The 20,957-nt window shown below is 35.2% G+C and overlaps 4 protein-coding genes and 1 pseudogene across 8 annotated transcripts; 3 read left to right on the top strand and 2 right to left on the bottom strand.

Annotated features, from left to right (window-relative positions):
• The first annotated feature begins 368 nt into the window (after positions 1-368).
• LOC103872526 lies at positions 369-5,995 on the top strand. 2 transcript variants are annotated; one of them, XM_009150944.2, is made up of 6 exons: positions 369-4,139; positions 4,257-4,335; positions 4,546-5,147; positions 5,228-5,408; positions 5,490-5,549; positions 5,641-5,995. In XM_009150944.2, the coding sequence occupies exons 1-5, from the start codon at positions 4,134-4,136 to the stop codon at positions 5,507-5,509; spliced, it is 888 nt and encodes a 295-aa protein (XP_009149192.1). In that variant the 5' UTR covers positions 369-4,133; the 3' UTR covers positions 5,510-5,549; positions 5,641-5,995. The 2 variants fall into 2 exon arrangements, with proteins under 2 accessions (XP_009149192.1, XP_033129814.1); XM_033273923.1 differs by having other exon boundaries at positions 5,228-5,995.
• A 1,764-nt stretch (positions 5,996-7,759) lies between these two features.
• On the bottom strand, positions 7,760-8,894 carry LOC117126223 (annotated as a pseudogene).
• A 1,526-nt stretch (positions 8,895-10,420) lies between these two features.
• On the top strand, positions 10,421-13,466 carry LOC103872642 (protein TIFY 11A). The gene is made up of 5 exons (XM_033272899.1): positions 10,421-11,896; positions 11,968-12,150; positions 12,407-12,525; positions 12,595-12,890; positions 13,031-13,466. The coding sequence occupies exons 1-5, from the start codon at positions 11,821-11,823 to the stop codon at positions 13,260-13,262; spliced, it is 906 nt and encodes a 301-aa protein (XP_033128790.1). The 5' UTR covers positions 10,421-11,820; the 3' UTR covers positions 13,263-13,466.
• A 238-nt stretch (positions 13,467-13,704) lies between these two features.
• Positions 13,705-15,973, top strand: LOC103872523 (mechanosensitive ion channel protein 7). Of its 2 annotated transcripts, XR_004448738.1 has the most exons (6): positions 13,705-13,919; positions 14,177-14,375; positions 14,611-14,788; positions 15,089-15,389; positions 15,512-15,674; positions 15,773-15,943. XR_004448738.1 is itself a non-coding variant. In XM_033273924.1 (5 exons), exons 1-5 carry the CDS (start codon positions 13,787-13,789, stop codon positions 15,583-15,585), a joined length of 885 nt encoding a protein of 294 aa, XP_033129815.1. In that variant the 5' UTR covers positions 13,705-13,786; the 3' UTR covers positions 15,586-15,973. The 2 variants fall into 2 exon arrangements, 1 of the variants encoding a protein (XP_033129815.1); XM_033273924.1 differs by having other exon boundaries at positions 15,512-15,973.
• A 12-nt stretch (positions 15,974-15,985) lies between these two features.
• Positions 15,986-20,876, bottom strand: LOC103872524 (transcriptional regulator ATRX). 3 transcript variants are annotated; one of them, XM_033273921.1, is made up of 10 exons: positions 20,624-20,876; positions 19,959-20,097; positions 19,691-19,858; positions 19,493-19,593; positions 19,378-19,405; positions 19,130-19,282; positions 18,278-19,044; positions 17,513-18,069; positions 16,315-17,431; positions 15,986-16,233 (listed from the first exon to the last, which is right to left on the bottom strand). In XM_033273921.1, exons 2-10 carry the CDS (start codon positions 20,015-20,017, stop codon positions 16,142-16,144), a joined length of 3,042 nt encoding a protein of 1,013 aa, XP_033129812.1. In that variant the 5' UTR covers positions 20,018-20,097; positions 20,624-20,876; the 3' UTR covers positions 15,986-16,141. The 3 variants fall into 3 exon arrangements, with proteins under 3 accessions (XP_033129812.1, XP_009149189.1, XP_033129813.1); XM_009150941.3 differs by having other exon boundaries at positions 16,315-17,428; XM_033273922.1 differs by lacking the exon at positions 20,624-20,876 and adding an exon at positions 20,446-20,467.
• Between the last annotated feature and the right edge of the window lie 81 nt (positions 20,877-20,957).

Raw genomic sequence — 20,957 nt, 5'->3', positions numbered from 1 at the left:
TTCATTCTGATCATAATTATAACCTTCTCCATGTTGAAACCAGATATAGTAATTTGGCGTGAAACCTCTATTTATTAAATGCTTCCAAACATTTTCACGGTTTGCCAATTTCGAATTGTTGCATTTCCGACAAGGACAGAACATCTTACCACTTTCTTGGGCGAGCGGTGTTGAATCTGCTTGGTGCATAAATGTCTCCAGCCCCGCAAGGTATTCTTTCGTCACTCTCCCGTTAGCATCTCTATGCATATACATCCAATTCCGCAACTCGTAAATAGTCTCAGAGCCAGCCATTTTTTTTCTTTCACGTTTTTTGTTGTTGGTGTGTTTAAAATGATGTTCAAACATCCATATTTATAGAAAATTTCGAATCTGGTAGTTGTAATTTTACTATGAAATTACGACGAAAATTAATTTGATGGCCAAAAAAAAACGTGAGCCACCTACCAAGTTGGTGGATTCAAAATTTCCTCGTTAAGTACACGTAAAATATTTCGTCGTAAAGAACTCGCGAAATTTACGTGGCTTTTACGAGGAAATAGTTTTTCCTCGTAAAAGCCACGTCAATTTACATCGTCTTTACGACGAATATGTTTTGTCGTTATCTTACGACGAATAACGATGCTTTTCTTTTTCCACGTACTTTCCTCGCAAAATCAACGTTTTTTTACGATGATTCTTTTTCCTCGTTAAATTTTCTCGTTAAGGTTACGTTTTCTTGTAGTGGTTTTTAAAAACGTTTCTCATTTAATATATAGGGAATATGTTTCCAAGTTTTTATAAGATGAGTAAAATAAAATAGTTATAATTTAGATGCCTAACACGTGTACTGTTTGAAAATCAAGAAGCATCTTAAGAACACCCTAGATTTTGTGTTAAATCACAATTCACAAGAGTTTAGGCAACGTATCAACTGTATGAACCACATATTAATCTGCTAAGAGTGGTCCCAAATCCTAATTCTTGTCCCAATGTTCCAACGTATTCTTAATGTTCTTTTAAAAACAATTGTTTGGGCGTGTCAGTGTAATGTCGCTACAAACATTCGGATTAATGTTTCATTTTATCTTTATTTTTGCTAAAGATACTGCTAAAGATTATTAATTGGAGGATGGTATTTAGAAATTAGAAAAAAAGAGAAGAAGAAGGTGGAAGAGCAAGTTGACGTAAAAGACAAGTTTCATGGACACCGAGAAATTGTTTGCTAATCCAATGATGTTAATTCATTCGGTAACATGCAATTCTATTGGACTGTGATGATCATTTTATATTTTATTTTATTTACATATCCTTTTAAACTAGTAGAAAGCCTTCTTTTTATTCATATAGGTTGGATAAGTTTCATATGTATACATCGCAAACAAATACATTATCAAACATATATAGATTTGAATTGATTCCAAACTAAACTCTATAAATAGTATATCGTATGAGAATCATTAGATCTAGTTATCTAAATATGTCTTCCAAATTACAAAAAAAAAAAGAAAAAAAAAACAATTTCGGCCATCAACGAAATGGGAGTGTTAAATCTTGTTTTGTGAGTGTTACAAAAAAAATATTTTTTTGTGTTTCTTGGCATGAAGAGTCTTAAAATCTATTGTCTTAGAAAGGGACATCAAACTTTAATCATGAGATAACTCCGTTTAAACACATGACCAAGTTTTCAATCAACAGATCATTGTGAACTCACAACTTACTACTTAAATTGTAAACGTACAAGTGCCATAAGCCCCGTTGAAACCTAAAGAAAAAGGTGCTTCTTAACCTTTGACTATCATAGTATAGTGTACTTTATAATATCTTAGATTTAACTTATCTCAAAACCATACTATTTATTTACAAATTTTAATTTCCAGATTATAACTAATAGTAGAAGAGGCCATCCAAACTCCTTAAAACGAAGAACCCTGAATCTCTTGGAGTATTTGATAGCTGATTCTTGTGTACTAGATAAATTACACATGTAGTATAAGTCTGTATAACACAATTTTTATTAATTTATTATGGAAATACCCAAATTTCTATCACTCGTCTAAAATTATGAGTATTGGCTTGAAAGTCAACGACCTCTTTGGGTAAAAGAGGACGGACAGAAGATTACCAAAGCAGCATCTGTTGTCAGGCACGTGTACATTCTCTTTTCCTTTTTAAAACATCAGTATTAATTTACCATTTATGTGTATGGTCACGTGGAGTTGTTTTATTGGATGACAGAAGGTACTTGGGAATGGTGAGCTGGGACGCGAAAAAGAGCGAGCGCTCTTTGTATAATTTTCACTTTCCATTTATCTACTTTTTAGCTTTTATAAACTGGATATCTCAGCAAAAAATTACTCAGTAATCAAATCTTATATAATCTAATTTCAATGGTGACTAGTATATTTATGATTTAAAACTTTTCAATGTAAGTACAATGCTTTTTAAAAAAATATATAGGACACTTGCCCAAAAAGTTGAAAGACATTTGCCCTTATACAGAAGGGTTAAAGAGTTAAGGGGACATCGCACGAGCTTTTTTCGTGGATTTTCGTTAATTTATTTTTCGCTCTTTCTTTCTGACTTTGTTCTTTTAGATTTGTATGCACTCTACTTTAGCACTTTGCGATTTTTAACAGTTTTTCCGTAATATCCAAGACTATTGTGGATACATAATTGATGATCAATAATACAATTTATAGCAGACATGCCTAAACTTGGATTTAAACGGCTTGTCTTTTATTCTATATTGTTTGACGTTTGATTTGTATGTTACGAGTTACGACACTGAGCTGACACCAATTCATCAATCGTCCAAGTTAAATGCATTGTTGAAAACCAGCACTGCTTCGAAAAAGATACTAACATGCATTATCAAATATACTTAACTGGCGGATGTACATCGATTAAGAAGGTGGCACTTGCACCAATGAAAATTTCAAATTGTTTGTAACATACCTAAATTTTACCATTTCTCTCCTACTGAAGAATACATTTTAACCTTATTTTTATATTATATGTGGTTTGCCACCTCAAAAATTTTATGCTACATCCGCCACGCCATTGCTTAACTCCAGTCTTCATATAACTGAGCATAAATATTTTTTAAAATAATCATGAAAGGTTTGGTGTAGTGGTATCGCCTCGACGATCAAGAATTAAATTCGTTACAATATTTCACTTGCACATTTCTTATGGCCACGTATGGGGTTCTTAATTAGCCCAAAAATGCCTATGTTAGAAAAATAAATTTCGGAACTAACACTTAGTTATATATATATATATAATATAGAACATACTATATGACATAAACTAAATTTACTCCTTCAAATTTCCTAGTCTCAACCGATAATTTGTTTTAGAAATACCACCCTCGACAACTATGATTATATATCTTTGATATCTAATGTTTTGCATGTGCCCATACTAACAGTGGAAATGGGAATGTACCCTTATAAAGCAACTTCTATATCGAATCACAACACCAACATACATTTATGTAAACTAGACACACAAGTTTATAAGTAAATAACAAATCCAGGAGAACCCTTTCCGTGTGTCACCATAGTAACCATTCAATGTTATGCATTTCTAGGGATTCAATTTATTTTCTCGTTCTTAGAACTTCAACAGGCTGAAACAGATCAAAATGTAGTCTAATTTCTACATATCTTCAACGTTGCTCCGCGGTGTATAAGCCGAGATCAAAGGCGTGACGTTCTCTCCAATACATGGTGGCTATATATAATAATTAATTAAGTTTTTAGGGTTAATTTTCTTTTTAAAGTTAAATGTAGTTTAATCTGTGGGCCGTAGTAAAATGTAGAAGAATGTTGGTGGACTCGTGGGGATATGTGCTTTAATATGTAGTTTCTGAGTTGTATAAAAAAGCAACATGGAGATAACATCTAAACACAATATTACAAATTTACAAAAAGCAGTTTAAAATATATATTTTTACTTAAAAATCTCTCTGTTAAGTAGTCAAAGTTTGGAACTTGAACACCATCAAATTCATCAATCTTACTCCAAGTTGTCTAAATCCCTCTCCCATTCTATCTCTATAATAACCAATCTTTATTCACCAAACAACTTAAGTTCATACATATATATATTAATTCTCTCTGTCACAGAACGTAAGAAAAAACAACAACATGAAGGTTAGTTTTGTGAACCTTTGTGTTTATTGAGTATATAATCATAAATCATATGCGCTTCATTGAATTTTTTCTTTCTCATATGGTTTCTGAAATTTTGTTTTTTCTTGTTGTATTCAGTTATTCGGGTGGATGCAAAACAAGCGAAATGCGAAATATGAGAATCATAACAGAACAAGCACTTCCTCTGCTTCATCTCGTAAGCTCTTACTTTCATTAAATCTTAACTTCAAGACTGTTGTCTGCTAGGAATATGTGCAAAGCAATGCCCCCAAGAGTCTTGTCACTTTAGAATTTCTTGTCCTCATTCTTGTTTTTGGATCTCATTTTAACAAGATTCTTGTCTTTGCTTCTTCTGAATTTGATTGGTCCTCTAAATTTTGTTCCCTGTCTTGAATCTTGTTCTTAGATCATTTGAAGCAAGAGCCAAGGGAGGAGTTTAGCGACTGGCCCCACGCGCTGCTTGCTATTGGAACTTTTGGTTCAACAAGCAACGGTGTGAGTGACACCAAAAGCAAGAATGTTCATGAAGAGATCGAAGAAGAGAAGGAGGCTATCTCTCAACCCGAGCAAGAAGAAGAGCCTTCTTCCTCTGATGATATTGATGATTTTACTCCCGAGGAGGTGGGGAAGTTGCAGAAGGAGTTGATAAAGCTCTTGTCAAGAACTAAGAAAAGGAAGTCTGATGTGAATAGAGAGCTCATGAAAAATCTTCCATTGGATAGATTCTTGAATTGTCCATCGAGTTTAGAGGTCGAGAGGCGAATCAGCAATGCGCTATGCGCTGTTGTGGATTCATCTGAAGGGAATAAGGATGAAGATATGGAACGAACGATTAACGCTATATTAGGCAGATGCAAAGAGATATCTATAGAAAGTAAGAAGAAGACAGACATAAGCAAGAAGTCTTTCTCATATCTTTTCAAGAAGATCTTTGTTTGCTCAGATGGAATTTCTACGTCACCAAGCCCTAGCTTGAGAGACACGCTTCAAGAATCGAGAATGGAGAAGGTAAACAACATGTATTTACATATTTGATTTAAAGATTTTTTTTTTTTAAATCTCAGTTTCTGATCAAAATAAATTTACAGTTGTTGAAGATGATGCTACATAAGAAAATTAATTCTCAAGCCTCCTCAAAGCCAGCATCATCTACAACAAAGAGATACTTGGAAGACAAGAAACAGCTCTCTTTGAAGAGTGAAGAAGAAGAAACCAACGAGAGAAGAAGCAGTAGTGAGGGACATAAATGGGTCAAAACAGATTCTGACTGTGAGTTTTCATCAAATATTCATTAACTTTACTAAAATTCAAAAAGAAACAAGAGCTGACTCGATCTTCTTTTGCTTACAGTCATAGTTCTTGAGATCTGATGGTCCTTCAAACTCCTGGAATAACCTATCAACAACAAAGGTAACTAAGACAACACAAGTGAATCTCTTAAGCTTTTTGTGTTTCTCTTTCCTAAAACTTACGTGAGATACTGGTTTTATCAACTATGCAGATTCAAACTCTCGTCGAGAAAATTCAAAAAGAAATAATGAAAACGGTTTTCTTATTTCGGAGGAAAATTTTGGAGCATCAGCACATGTATACCTTCTTTTTTTTTTTGCATGATTTGTTCTGTGGCCAATTGGGTCCACTGAACCAAACATGTTCTTGAGACATACATACATGTGTATCGGAATGCATGGACACATAGATGTGCCTATGTGATCATTTGTGTAATTTTAAGGTGGATAACCTTAGCTTATAAAGATTAGTACTGCTTCTTCATTATTACATTCTTTCTGCATTTGATTTAGTTATTTTGTAAAAGAAGTAAGATCTTGAAATGAATAATAATACTTGTTCTAGTTTAACCAACTCAAACAATTAGACTCTTAGATCATTCTGTCCCAATTTCTAACCCATATACCACTACTTGGTTGAGTTAATCAAACAATTTATATTAAAATAAAACTGAGTTTTGTTTTTATTCAACTAGTTCATCAAAAAAAAATTACGCTGATTAATTATGTTATTATAAACTATAAGATACACTACAAAAACTATTTTAAATCCAACAATTCTATACTCTATCTGTTCCTAAATATAAGATGTTTACGTAGAAGCACACATATTAAGAAAACTATTTTTTGTCTAAAAAGTATCATTAAAACTACAAATGATATTCAACCAATTACAAAATAAACTATTAAAATATGATTGGATACATAGTTTTTAATGAAGTAAAAGTTACATAGAAAAATAAAAACATCTTATATATTGGAACATCAAAATTCTGTAAAACATCTTACTTTTGGGAACATATGGAGTATGTCTTATAAAAATTCACGCATGACTTCATAATTCAACGTGAATCGCCCTGTGAAATCCGTATATGACAATACTTCTTGCATCATGCCGAATATCTTCTATGAACATTTTCTTCTTTAATCTGCATAGTTCACTTTTATTAAGATTCAAAACTTAGATTTTCTAGTGTAGAAATATTAATGAATCCATCAAAGATTAAAAGGGCTTTTACATTCCTCGGAAGATTTAGAATCGAATTGATTGCGAGTACCATGTAACAATTAACTTGATGTAACAGTTAATTATGGGTTAATTTAGAGAGAGCACTCCTCAACCATACAGAAATTTTGAGGTTCTAGCCCAAGCCCATTTCAAACACAAGGGTTGAGTATTCACATTATTTAAAAAGAGGAGAAGCCTGCTACCACCAACATGTATATATCCCAGTAAGATTTTGATATGGGTTTAATGAACAGTATCAGATTATGTCTTTTCTTCATTTTCCCAAACACGTTTTTATGACAAGTCGTAAACGTGAAGGAACAACGTATGGACTATTGCATCCGTGATAGAGGCCATTGATTTAGTTGTTGACCAATTCTTATTAGGTGGAATGTGGGATCATAATATCTTCCCTTTCTCTTTCTTTCTATAGGAACTTATGAAGTGGAGAAAACATGCGAATCACACCATACTGTTGCGAGTTCGCCGGACAGATTGCACAACTTGTTGCAATCTTAACATATGAGTCTATTTAAAATCACGTGTTTTAAAATTCCTGTCGGGTTTCAGACAAGATATGTATGCTTTTTTCACGAAATTTTGTTGAGGGGCCAGGAGTAGAGCCGTAGGGTCACACATGCCCCCACATACTATTCTGTTAAAATCGTCGTTAAAGTAACTAACGCGAGGGTATTTCGCATTCATTGAAAAAGGCTACGAATGTGAGGGCTAACTACGATGATGCCACCACAATGAGTTCTTGTGAAAGGGCAATTTTGTAGATACAAGCATCTTTGGAGTCCTTTTTGAGTTTGTCGAACGGTGTTTAGTAACGTTTTGTAGTCGGTTCTTCATTATTTTATTATTTCATCTTTGTGTGCCAGGAAAACGTGAGGAAATTCTAACTTGAAATCTGACCGTCGATAAATAAATAAACTGTACCAAACTAAACAAAAAAGTTTAACATACAGTTTTAATAATAAGATAGGCGATAGATTTGGTACAACAACTCAGAAAATAATAAATATATAACGATGAATTATTAACTTTATTATTGTTAATTAATGACGTAGTATGAAACCTAATTTCTTTCACATCTCTTGTTAGACTATATACAATAGATTCAACACACAACACCCTCCACATCATCTTCTCTTTCTTCTACATCAGTTTCTCTCTCTTCCACTTAATAATTTAACACCCACTCATTTTTTATACTTTACAATAGTTTGTTTAATAAAATTCAACACCTTACCCTACCAATTTTATTTTCCATATTTTTGTTTTGTTTTACATTTTTTGTTTTGTAGTTACATATTAATAATAATTATTAGTTTAAACTAAATTACAATATTTAAAAGCTATATAAATGATTAATTAATTTATGTTTAATTTTATCATTTCAATAAAAATATCAATTATTAAATAAAAAAAATATAAAGAGCTATTAATAAAAAAATAGAATTACAACAACTTAAAATTCAATACAATACATTAATAAGCATACAACACAAATAATAAAACACACATAGCATAATTAGTACAATAAACTTAACTCACAAACTTAAAAATATTTCTAACCACGGAACATTCTGAATTTTTACCATATGTGTTTGACTAAATCTGCTTGCAATTCGTGATGCACGTTTGAATCACACAACTCAGATCTAGCATGAATGTGATTTGCAAATGCAGGTAACACTTCGGTCGAGAATGGTTGTGGTGCATTACATACATTTGCCTCAGGTTGATCATAATCAGTCCAATGTTGAGCATATGTATCTCGTTCATCCTCAACAATCATATTATGCAATATGATACTCGACCTCATTATGATAGCCAAATCATAAATTTCCCACAAACGAGCTGGTTCGCGAATGATTTTAAATCAAGCCTGCAGCACTCCGAATGCACGTTCAATGTCCTTCCGATATCCCTCCTGAACTTGTGCAAATAACTTGTTTGGTTCACTTTGAAGAAGCCTAATCGATTTGACGAAAGTAGGATAAGAAGAATAAATACCATCAGCTAGATAGTACACCATATTGTAAGGTCGTTGGTTCACAAAGAAGTTAACTTTTGGAGTATTTTCTTGTTCAACAACATCGAACACTGGTGAACGATCTAGAACGTTTATATCGTTCAATGTGCCTGGACATCCAAAAAAGCATGTCAGATCCATAGATCATGGGTTGCAACCGCTTCAAGAATAATAGTGGTAATTCCCTTATCTCCCCGAGTATATTGTCCTTCCCACGCTTTAGGACAATTTTTCCATTCCTAGTGCATGCAATCAATACTCTCAATCATCCCCGAGAACCCTCGCATTTCACTAACATGCAAAATTCTTTGCAGGTCATCTTCAGTTGGGGCTCTGAGATACACTTGCTCGTACATTTGTATGATTCCCTTGGAGAACCTACGCAAGCACTCCAAAGCTGTTATGCCTCCAATTTTGATGTATTCATCAACCGCGTCGGCCGCCATACAATATGCTAACATTCACATGGATGTGGTACATTTCGCTAATGGAGATATACCTTCTTTATTAGCTGCGTCATATCGTTGAGTGAAGTAATCGTCACTTCTTGATAGGTTCCCTATGATTCGGAGAAAAACATGTTTTCGCATCCAAAATCGTCGACGAAACATTGCATCATCATATGTAGATTGATTGGAAAAGTAGTCGTCAATCAATCTTTGATTTGCCGCTGCATGATCTCTCTTGTGGTATCTTATCTTGCTTCGAGATGGATAGTATTCCTATATTTTCTTTCGACGCTCACTAAACTGGTTGAGAATATACCTTTTTTCAATTTTAGATTGTTCTTTGTAAGCTTCTATATCAAAAAAAAGTTCTGATGGATCCATATCAAAAGGAATTTCTGATGGATCCATTGTGGTTTTGGTACATCAATGAAAGAATGAGTCCATATTTATAAGACAATGAAACTGATGGATCATGTTGAATGGTTGGAAGATAATATTCTTACATTAAAGAAAAAGTCACGGGCGCTTGACAGTATTATTAAATCACATTGTGTGGCTAGAAGATAAGATTGATGAAAAAGTCACGGGCACTTAAAAGCATTATTGAATCATGTTGAGTGGTTGCAAGATAAGACTATGCTATTTAAAGCCGAAATTGACGGATAACACTGATAGAAAAGTCACGGACACTAAACAACATTATTGAATCATGTTGAGTGGTTGCAAGATAATGTTATGTCATTTAATGCCGAAATTGATGGATAACATTGATGGAAAAGTCATGGGCACTGAACAACATTATTGAATCATGTTGAGTGGTTGCAAGATAAGGTTATGCCATTTTTAAAGTCACGGGCGCTTTAAATCATGTTGAGTGATTGGAGGATAAGATTTTATATTATTAAAGCATAACAAGACAATATATTATTAAAGCATCAACTGACAACAACATTATTAAAAGAGAGAATGACAAAAAAAAATTATGAAAGCGTGCAGAGCCATGACACCGACAAGCATAGAGTGGTATGATGCAGATAAGCATGGACGTGGTATGATGCAGACAATTAATTTTCAAATAATTCATCGCTCAACTGTTGGAACATCTCTTTGCTCTTGTCATTGAGATATTCTTTTTCACTTAGCTTCAGCCACATTTTCATCTTCTTAGCCCGAGTTTTTTCTTTCATCAATTGGTTTGCCTCATCTTACCTATGGTTTGCCTCCACTTGTCTTTGGATTGCCTCTTTTCTCCTTTGGTTTGCCTCCTCTTGCATCATGGCTAGTTTTTCCAAGCGTTCAAACTCTTGAGCCTTGATTTGTTTGAATTCATTAAAATCTTCGTTGACCACTTCCACGGCTACGCTCTTGTCTTTCTTTTTAGCTTTTTTCTTTGCTGCATCCATTCCCATTAGACGAGCAGTGGATCCTACAGAGTTGGAGTCACTAGCATCACTATCGTGGGCTCTCTTAGATCCACTGCTTTTAGAGCCACTATTCCCTCCAACTTGACTACCATAACGTGGTTGATCACGGACAGCGATCTATTTTTTCATTAAATTGAAATTTCCGGTACCACCACCTGAATAGATTTCTTGAGTTTTCGCCAATACATCTTGCTCCGACCATCCACTTTGTTGCATACGCTTACCGTTATTGTAAGCGCCAATCCATTTTGACAATTTTTGGTTCATGTAGTTGTAATGATTTTTAGAAGAATTTGTTGCATACGCTTAGGGTTGTTTGAAGGGTTTTGGATATTATTAGAAGAGTTTTGGTTGAGATCCATTTTTTCAAAGAAAATAGAAAAATATAGAAACGAGAGTTATGAGAGACTAAATATTATTTTTTTCTGTGTCAAAATCTAATGAAACAAGTCTCTATTTATAGAGTATGAAAAATGATAAATTTTGATATAATTTTTTTAAAAATAAATATTTTAATATATAATAATTGAATGAAATAATGTAGAAGAGAAAAAAAAACTAAAACACAACCAATCAAAGAAAAGTCGCCAGAACCACTTTCTCTTTGGCCAATGGAACTATGCCACATCAGACTGTCTCTCTCCCTTTCAACGGATTTAATTTTTTCAGCTAGCTGTGTGCCAAGTCATTTTAAACGCATGGTCAACTGTTGAATTAATTTGTTCAACACGCCATTGCACTTGGTCTTAGTAGAGTACTCCCTCTATATCAAAATAAGTGGATTTTAAGGTTTTTGCACATCTATTAAGAAATTACAAATTTTTATTTAATTTTTCTCGTTTGTCTAAAAACAAGAATAAATACATATAATTCAACCAATAGAAAATTATACTGCAGAATACAAATAGTCAAAAACATAAAATTATAAAATTACATAGAAACTTGAAAACATCATTTAAAATGAAACAAAAAAAATTATCTTAAAGCATCACTTAAAGTGATACAGAGGGAATATTATTTGATATTAGCAAACGCACTATGCCAATTAGTTTTTAATAATAGATATACCACAAAGTATTAAAGTCTAAAAAGTTCCAAATGTGTATCATAAATAGCATTAAATCATAAATGATAAAATCCAAAATGAAAAGTTTGTCCTCTTTTTTTTTCTTTAATTTATTGGAGGCTATTTATTTTTTTGGAACAATATTGGAGGCTATTAAAGCCAGAGAAAATGAGGTTATAAAAACATGAGCGAGCTCTACACATCCCCTCTTGTTATCTTCCATTTTACGCAGGAAACAATAAAAAAAAAACAAGATGAAGGTATTATACAATAATACATATTATGATATTAACAGATAAGGACTCTAGAGAATTTTTTTTTTTTGACAAAGGGCTTGACTCTAGAGAATTGCTCCTTACAATTTACAAGATGTCGAGAAATGAAAACGCTAAGGCACAACCACTGGAGAAGTCCAACTTTACCCGGAGATGTAGTCTGCTCAGCCGTTACTTGAAGGAGAAGGGTAGTTTAGGAAATATTAATCTTGGGTTGATTCGAAAGCCCAATCCACCAGGTACTTTTATCTCTTTCCTCTGTCACGGCCACAACTTGTAATAGTAGACTGAATGTTTAGTTATATTTTTGTTCCTTTATTTGCAAGTCAGTTCTTTAAATCTGAAATAACTTTCACTTGTAACATTATGAAGATGAGAAAACAGTTAGAATCTCTCAAAGAAGATGTTGTATGTCCTGGGGAAAAGAGTTTTAGTTTTATTTTTTTATAGGATTTATTCTAACAAAGCTGACCAAAGTGTTTACTCTTTGTTCAGGGAAACAACATAAGGCGGATTCGGAAACCAAAACCCTCGATGTCTTTCAGAGGGTTTTAAAAGGCGAACCGTCTCCAGGCAAAGCCAACGAAGATTCCAACCTCAGGTCTATACTACTATTCTTTTAGATCTTTGGGAGAAAAATATTGTTCTAAAATCTGGTTTTGGTTTATAGTAACCCATCATAGCGAGAAAGTTCGCAGCTGACTATTTTCTTTGGAGGTCACGTTTTAGTATACAACGAGTTCCCTACAGACAAAGCTAAAGAGATACTGGAAGTGGCTAAGCAAGCCAAGCCTGTGACTGATATTAACATTAAGACACAAATCAATGTCGAAAACAACGATAACAAAAGCAACATGGTTCTTCCTGATCTTAACGAGCCCACAAATTCTGTGGATATCATCAATCAACAAAATCAGGTCGTAGAACGTATAGCACGTAGAGCTTCGCTTCATCGATTCTTTGCTAAACGGAAAGACAGGTAAAACCAATAATTAACTTGACCATACTTTCTAATGTTACTTCAAAAAATTTACTGATTCTTTTAACATATGTTATCCTACTTGATCCTAGTATATATACTCACCAGCCACGTGATTTTCAATTTTATTACCATTACAGAGCAGTGGCTAGAGCTCCATACCAAGTTAACCAAAATGTGGGTCAGCATCATTATCCTCCCAAGCCAGAGACTGCCCACGGTCGATCACTTAAATCAGGGCAGTCGTCAAAAGCACCGGAGGAGGATGTTGCTCAAACCATGTCCCAGCCAAAACCAGAAGGTGATAAATATATGTCTATAGAGACTGAAGAAGAAGGCCAGTGTTCGAAAGATCTCCAGCTTAGGCTATAGTAAAGTTGGCTCAATATTTGTTATGAACTAAGTTTTTAGATTAAAGTTTCCATCCTCTTGACTAATTTGAATATGTTTTTTTTTTGTTTTCTACTAAAGTCTGTAATCTACTATGTATGTAATCATAATCTAACTTGAATATATTTAATAGGGAGTTGTAATCCTGTTTTATATCTCAAATATAGTAGAAGTTGTCAAAGTAAACCAATCAGCTTGTTTAGGAAGTATATATTCGAAGACTAGGAATGACAAGGCTCGATAGAAGGTTAATTTGTTATAGATTTTTATATTTGAGTTTCGTTTATTAATATTTGCGTAGTTGAGGGAGTTTTTTCATAAAAATGGATCCATTGATACATGAAGGTTTTGTCATTAAAATCCCTTTCTAAAAAAGGAAAGATTCATTAACTAGAAGCCAACGACCCTCACTCATCACTCCCTCAAGCCTCAAGCTAGCTCTGTGAAGAGAGAAACCCTAGGATTTTCCCTTTTCCGACACTTGTAAAGACCACAGTCTATGAGCAATGGTGATATCGTCCTCAACAATCGATGTTGTTCTCGGCGCCATGGTGTGGTTCATCTATCCATTCGCTTTCATGATTCTCACAGCAGAATCTCACCCAAGGAGGTACCAAGAGAAGATCCAGGAGCTTCTCTTCTACTGGCAGGGCCGGGCCTGAATAGAAGCCCATCAAGCATGTGTTTGGGGCCCGACAAAATATATAAATGTTTTAAGGGCCAATTATGAACAAAGAAACCATATAGCTCTACTGGTAACTTTGCTCTCACTATGGAACTGGACCCGGGATCAAATCTCCCAGCTGCATTTTCAATATTTTCACTGTTTTTATGAAACAAAAGGGCCAAAAATATTTTCTTGCTTGTGGGCCAATACTTTTTCAGGCCCGGCCCTGTCTACTGGTACATCACTGAAACACTCTCAGACCGTCGTCCTTGGATGGAAATCCAGCACTTGGTAAATCCTAAGAAAACCTCAGCTTGGAGAATGAAGAAAAGGGTAAAAAACGGCTCAACTTTGAAGATCCAAAATGAATCCAAGGCAAAGGTTGCAGCAACGGAACTCTTCCAAAACGTAGCCAAGCCAGGATCAAAGTAAATGATCCCTTTCACGGTGTTATTCTTTTCTTCTTATATTTCCAATATAGATCTTTTTTCTAAGTTAACTCGGTCAGATATCATGTTAAATTCGGTTTTATCATGGACTTTCAACATAAAACCAATTGGTTATAAGCGAATTGGTTATAATCCTTTATACATTAGATAACTATTTATCCAACTAGGAAAGACTTTCATTCATTCATTAACAACAATTCTTCGGTTGTTTCAGGTTCATTGAACTGGGGGACTTAACTCGCTTCCTTCCGGAAAATGATGCCTTGTCGTTTTTGCGCATCTTTGGACCGACAGCAGAGGATGGGACAACCCGAATCATCTTCCCATCTCGGCTACCATTCATAGTAAATGAGAGGACAGGAATCAGCTGCTCATCTATGCAACATTTTATGGTAACTAAAAACTCAAAAAAAAAAAACGTTTTGATATTGATGAACTTTCCTTACCAACTATTTTAAGTTATGGTTATCTATATATGCTCTATAGGCATGGGTCAAAAAATTTAATGGGCTTTAAATCACTAATAAAAAAATGGTAAAGAGAGTGTGAGGTGAGTGTTGAACCCGGATTTAGAGGTGTCACCCTGAGAGATTTTGCCAACAGATCTACTGAATATATACAATTTCTCTTTAACAAATTAGGATTTTATCATTTAAGGTGTGTCAGCTGAATACATGTGGGTCCGCCTCTGGGTGTATGCTTACAGGCTAGAGATGTCTCTTGTCTTGTCAATGGAAGACACAGACTCTATAATGAACAGTATGAGGATCACAGTCTTCATAACTGCTGCGATTGCAGACGTAGTAGCATTTGTTCCCGTATACCTAACGCTAGGCGTATTCGGATCATTGTTTTACATTTTCTTCGTTTTCCTGGCGTTACGTGCTATAAAAAAATTCTCAGCAGTGGAATTTGATTCTCGAATCAACCATGTTGTTTTTATTTCGCCATCCGTATTCTGTTGGCGAAAAATGTATAAACGATGGAGTCGAAGTAAGTAATCACTTCCATAGCCCTTTTATAAGATAAGTTCATTATCAAACACATATTTTTTTTTTTTGTCAACATCAAACACATATAATAATAGTATTCTGTCATGTGATGTTGGAATCCAGATGGTGGTGAAGAAAATAAACTTCTTTTCTGTAACTTTCGTTGGACTCGATATGAAGGAATATCAAATCAGTAGTACTACTCCACGGTCCAAGTGGCGCATTGACCTCTTTCGAGGTAGTTCTGGGTTAGAGAAGATGCAACTGATTCTGAGTGAATCCCAAGGTAACTTGTTTCCATAGTATATACATGTGCTTGATATTTGTAAATTACATAATATGACCTGAGTACCCCTTTTTTGTTTACTGTTCTCTCTTTTAAAGATGCAACGGTTGCTTAACTACAGCTATTGTCTTGAAGACTTTGAAGATTAGGACATAAGGATGATTGTAGACTTCTTTAACATGCCTTCTTATTACTTACTTTGTTGTGATGTAAAAAACAAAAAAAGAACTGTATTGTTGTTATATAAGCAAAAGTTATTTGTTTTAGCATTCAAAAGCTCTGTTGGGCAGATTTCTACATACTTTTCAGTGTTTCAAAAATATGTTTATCTCAATTAAATATTAAAGAAATCAACAATAATGTACTCAAATAAAATCAAGCACTGTAACTTTGTTTCAACACTACAAACTTTGTACTTGTGTTGTTGTAAAGGTAAAACACACAGATTGGTTTTGTTCTTTCTTCTGTTATCTTGGCTTCGAGTCGTTTCCTTTGCTACGGAATGTAGAGAGTGAGAAGAATGATTTCTTAAACTCTCCATCTTTCGCTTTAAAGCTCCCTAAACACACACAAAACACTCAAAGCTATAACCATGAAACCATTTAAGCCAACAAAAGAAAATGTAAAACAGATTGTATACCTTGTTCATCTTCAGAATGCTGACTTTGAGAAGATGCCATTCTTGTCTTCCTTAACTCATCAGATGATCTATAAGCAAAGTCATCGTCACCTTCAGATGTTGTCACAGAAACCCAATCCATCAAGCTATCCGCAGCACGAGTTTTCTTCCCAAACTTAAGCAAACGTTTGATCCCTTTTGCTAAATCTTTCCGAGAGTGGAGCGGCGAAGAGTTTGAAACAATGACAGGACTCTGACCCGTTGTTGTTCCCCATTTCTTTCTCATTCTCGAACTCCAAGAAGCAGGACTCCCCATGGGAGAGTAATCCATCGAAGCATCGGCATCCGAATGCTCGTGAGGGTAAGAGAAAGCGTGCTGCAAGTTTGAGTTCCACGAGAGGGGACTCTCGCTAGGCGAATCCATTAACGAGGCAATGTGGTGCTGAAACGGTGAAGGTAGTAGAGTAGTGTTCACCGGTAAGTCTACAACCTGAGATTCATCCTCTGAGGAGTTCTCAACTTTGTCACTAAGTGTAGTCTTTTCATCAACAACATCCTCAGCCACTAGAGTTTCCTCTTCTTCTTCTTTGACATGATTCTCCACAACTTGCTTCACTTCTTCTTCTTCTTCAGCCTCAGAGTCAGTTTCCTCTTCGTTCCTCAAGCTCTCTGGTACCTCATCGACGTCAGTGTTCTGCTTCTCATTCCTCTCATCAGAGTAGAGAGTACTTGTCAGCTCAGTGAACTCTATGTTGGCAGAGAAGCTCTTCCTCAACGACCTCGGCCTCCGAGGCTTAACAGGAGACGGTACATCCTCCTTTGTAGTCTTCTTATTACCACCCCTCACCTGTGTTCGCATCATAGGAGGGTTTCTAACAGCAGATGGTTTTGTGTTTTCTTTCTTAAGATCAGAGAAATTGGGAATGGAAGAAGATTGTGCAACCGGATTAACCTCAGCTGTTGTTCTTCTCCCTCTCCCGGAAGTAGTAACGTTAGTGTTTGAAACTTTACCTGATGGTTTCGAGACTCGAGAGCTCCGGTTTGGTGATGGAGCCTTTCTAACTTGAGAGCTCCTTCCACTGAGTGGCTTATCTTTCACGTTTTCTTCTTCGCTCTGTAATGAGCTTATAGGATGCTGATGTATACAAGAAATGAGAAAATTTAACCAAATGATAAGACAATATCATCATTATAGGAACTAAAAATGATTTTTGATTACCTGAAACTTCTTCAAACTCGACCGAGTATTAAAAGATCTAAGCTTCTCAGCACGCTGACGTGTACTCGATATAGAATCATGTCTCTTCTCGGAGAACTTAGCCTTCATCTCGGTTCTACTTCTCTCTAGAGCTTCTTGCATTGACTTCAACTTAGCTTCTTTCGAACTCCATTCTTCTCTCAGCTTTGCGTCCCTTTTCTTCATATACGTCTCGTATAACTTTCCTTTGGAATCATCTGAATAGCTTAAATCAGATACGTTCCTACGCATCACAACGTTCTTGTTGTTGTTGTTGTCTTTTACATCACCAGCTGATTGATGATGATGGTCTTCACGGCGACTTCGTTGTTGATGCTCGGCGAAAATCTTCTCAAGGTCGTTTGCCTTTGTTTTTAACTCGTCGTTGACACCTTGAGAGGTTTCCCTAGACATTCTTGGTCTTTGCATCTGATCCACAGATGTTGCACGAACTCTGTTACTGTTGATTTTTCCAGCAGTTGAATCTTTATTCACAAGATCATGCTCTACACCAAATGATTTTTGTCTCTGTTCAGACCCTGCAGAAGTATAAGTAAAATCAATCAGTTTTAGTATTTTAAACTTTGACTTTTAAATTATTATCAAGAGTTTTTTTTTTAATACTAGGAGTTCAGGTAATTTCGTCCCTAGGGTCACTCGAACTGGGGACCTCTAACACAATGACATGGATTACTCTTAAGTTGAGTTAATGACTTCTGGTGTTTATAAAGATTTAGCTAAACTAACCTGCAGAAGCTGGTTTTGTCAAGATTGTTAAGGCAGGATGCTTGTCTGAAAATATCACATCTTTCTTCCGGCTTTGTGATTGAAGCTCATCACTTTTGATATCAATACCATCTCCTATATGGGCTGATCGAGACCGCGAATGTCGAGGAAACATAACTGATGGTGGTGCCACATTGTGGGGCTTGAAAGCATAGCTCTCCTCAGTCTGATTTTGAGAATCATCACATTTAGTAGAAGACACATCATCATCATCCTCATCATCACCCTTTTTACTCTCCTCTTCAGACTCTTTTGGCACTGTGGCTTCAGGATTACCAGAGGATGGTCTACTCAAGGGACCTTCTTCGTTGCCACTACCCTCAGACTTCTTGTTATTATCCGATGCAAAATCAAAGCTCATGTCACTAACAACACTCCATCTTCTCAAGACGGATTTCTGAGGGAATACGGGAGGAGCAGCAGCTGATGAGACATCAGAGGAAAGTCTCCTCAACTCTGTGGTGGATTTAGCAGCAACAACCACCGGTTTGTGTCCTGCAGAGTTTGAATCTTCCGTCTTTTTGCTCTCAAAGAGATTAATCCTGTCTTGCACGCTGAGCCTCCTCGTATGTTGAGTGGTCTTAACCGTAGAGGACTCATCTTTTTTCTCCTCTTCATCATTCTTGATACTTTGGACTTGACTGGTGTTTGTTTCGTTGGTAGTCAAGTTCTTCTTGATCAGGTCTGGTCTTCTTTGACATAATGATATGTATTTTCCACATGCCTCGCTGGTAAAGAAAATAATGTTCAGATCAAATTTTAAAACACAATTGCAAGAATGAAAAAATCAAGAAAGAAAAAAGAAGTGTTTACTTCAAAGGATGAGCACCGAATGTATCAGCAAAACGTTGGAGATCAGAGACAGTTTGAGGATCAAAACCATTAGCTGAGGCTTGAGCAATCGCTGTGGTTAAGTCCTTCTTGATTGCCTCAAGTCTTAAATCTATAGCTCTTGAGAGCTCCTTCCTGTATAATAGACAAAAAAACAAATCAATCAGCAAAACACTCTTCCATTTCAACACGCACTTTGACTCAGTATGAAACCAGAGAGCTTGACTTACTTTGTTGCATCCGTTACACCTCCATCATCTGAACATATGTGAAAAGAAAATTAAGATCAAGTTTGGTCCTAAACGTTTAAAAGTTGATTAGACAAATGAGAGATTTTTAACAGACCCTGAGAATATAATGTCCGAGCTGCTTCCAACTGTGACATCTCCAAATCAATTGTACCGACTCTTACCAGAACTTCTGGACCATTAACAAATTGAACAAACCTGGAAAAAAAAACAAGGAAGTTCCAAGGAAAATATTACTAAGCTACTTTGGATGTTAAAAAGACAAAAGGGAGAAGCAAAATGTTCTGTAAATAACCTCTCGAGTGTCCTTCTTGTGAACCAAGATTTGCCATTTTGGCTTTTTTCTACTTCCGCTCTAAATAAAGATTGTGTTGCAAGAACACTCAGATGATTCACAAAAGGTTCGATCAACCCTGAAGCAAGTTTCTCTGTTTCTCCATTACTCGACACAAACAGTTCGCATCTGTTAAAACACACCGCAATTCAAATAAGATTTTCATCAAACATAGAAGCATAATCAATCAATACAGAACATTACACTGAGAGAATTAAGATTTACTCACCGTGAATGTTTATGCGAAAGCTCGAATATTGCATAGTCCAGAATACTATCAGCCTTCATTTTTTTCACTGCACGCACAAGTGAGAACTTATAGACCAAAATGTGAATCCTTCAACAGATTATATATATCCCAGAGAAACCTGAGGAACAAAAAAGAAGAAGAATAGGAATGAGATTGTTAATCAATGAAAATTGCTAATCTCATGAGAGTATTAGTAAGTAATTAACTGTAGAGCAATAAAGATTTTACCAAACTTTTAACATTGAAACTAATAACACAAAAAAAGCCAAAACAGACTTCAATTCAACTAACAATAATAAGATGAAAGGCAACTTCATAACACTATACAAACCGACCGATAATTCCCAGATCTGACCCCAACACTAATTAACACCATAAATAAAAAAATCCAAAATCTGAAAATTTTCATCTTTTCAAACATTACAGAATCCAAATCACTTATGTAAGAAAACAGATTCGAACTTACAACAAAACCGATCCAGCATTGAAATCGAAATTCTAACACTTTAGTTCCAATCACTCTCCCAACTTTTGTTTACTTTTAGTTTTTTTTCTTCTCATATATGAGAATTAAGATTTTTTAAAATTGTAAGAAGAGCAAAAAACATGAGAAGCCGTAACAGTGTGTCTGAAAATCAGAATACCTGTCGTGAGGACAATGGTGTTTTGCAATCTTTCTCCTTGCCCAAATTGAGGAAGAACTTCCCCTTTTTTAATATCTCTAGTAGATAGAGAATGTGAAGCTCTAGAGAGAGAGAGAGAGAGCCTTTCGGACAACTTTCACCTTTTTTTATTACTTCCTTCGCGTAACAGTCTGTAACTTAAATGAAGAGAATACGAAAGACGCATGAGTCAATAAGAAGATTCCTACCACCCACGTTTTATATTACCAATGTATCCTCCTTAGTTAACCGAATCTAATCAAACATCAACTAAACCCGGTTTGGAAGACTGTGTTCCCCCATAATTTTTTCCAAA

Source organism: Brassica rapa, chromosome A06, assembly GCF_000309985.2.
Source record: "Brassica rapa cultivar Chiifu-401-42 chromosome A06, CAAS_Brap_v3.01, whole genome shotgun sequence".
NCBI classification, from domain to species: Eukaryota; Viridiplantae; Streptophyta; class Magnoliopsida; order Brassicales; family Brassicaceae; genus Brassica; species Brassica rapa.
Note: the sequence above shows the minus strand (reverse complement) of the source record. Positions and strands in the feature narration are given on the sequence as shown.

What these genes read in the sequence shown, in the direction of transcription:
- LOC103872526 (XM_033273923.1), top strand. An exon ending in CACTTCCTCTGCTTCATCTC is followed by an intron (nt 4,336 to 4,545) that starts GTAAGCTCTTAC and finishes TCTTGTTCTTAG; the next exon opens with ATCATTTGAAGCAAGAGCCA. An exon ending in AAGAATCGAGAATGGAGAAG is followed by an intron (nt 5,148 to 5,227) that starts GTAAACAACATG and finishes ATAAATTTACAG; the next exon opens with TTGTTGAAGATGATGCTACA.
- LOC103872642 (XM_033272899.1), top strand. Translation starts at nt 11,821, where the DNA reads ATGAGCGAGCTCTACACATCCCCTCTTGTTATCTTCCATTTTACGCAG. An exon ending in ACCTCAGGTCTATACTACTA is followed by an intron (nt 12,526 to 12,594) that starts TTCTTTTAGATC and finishes AACCCATCATAG; the next exon opens with CGAGAAAGTTCGCAGCTGAC. An exon ending in TTTGCTAAACGGAAAGACAG is followed by an intron (nt 12,891 to 13,030) that starts GTAAAACCAATA and finishes TTACCATTACAG; the next exon opens with AGCAGTGGCTAGAGCTCCAT.
- LOC103872523 (XM_033273924.1), top strand. Translation starts at nt 13,787, where the DNA reads ATGGTGATATCGTCCTCAACAATCGATGTTGTTCTCGGCGCCATGGTG. An exon ending in GAAGATCCAGGAGCTTCTCT is followed by an intron (nt 13,920 to 14,176) that starts TCTACTGGCAGG and finishes GGCCCGGCCCTG; the next exon opens with TCTACTGGTACATCACTGAA. An exon ending in GTAGCCAAGCCAGGATCAAA is followed by an intron (nt 14,376 to 14,610) that starts GTAAATGATCCC and finishes CGGTTGTTTCAG; the next exon opens with GTTCATTGAACTGGGGGACT.
- LOC103872524 (XM_033273921.1), bottom strand. Translation starts at nt 20,017, where the DNA reads ATGAAGGCTGATAGTATTCTGGACTATGCAATATTCGAGCTTTCGCAT. An exon ending in TTCGGTGCTCATCCTTTGAA is followed by an intron (nt 19,045 to 19,129) that starts GTAAACACTTCT and finishes TTTCTTTACCAG; the next exon opens with CGAGGCATGTGGAAAATACA. An exon ending in GACAAAACCAGCTTCTGCAG is followed by an intron (nt 18,070 to 18,277) that starts GTTAGTTTAGCT and finishes ATACTTCTGCAG; the next exon opens with GGTCTGAACAGAGACAAAAA.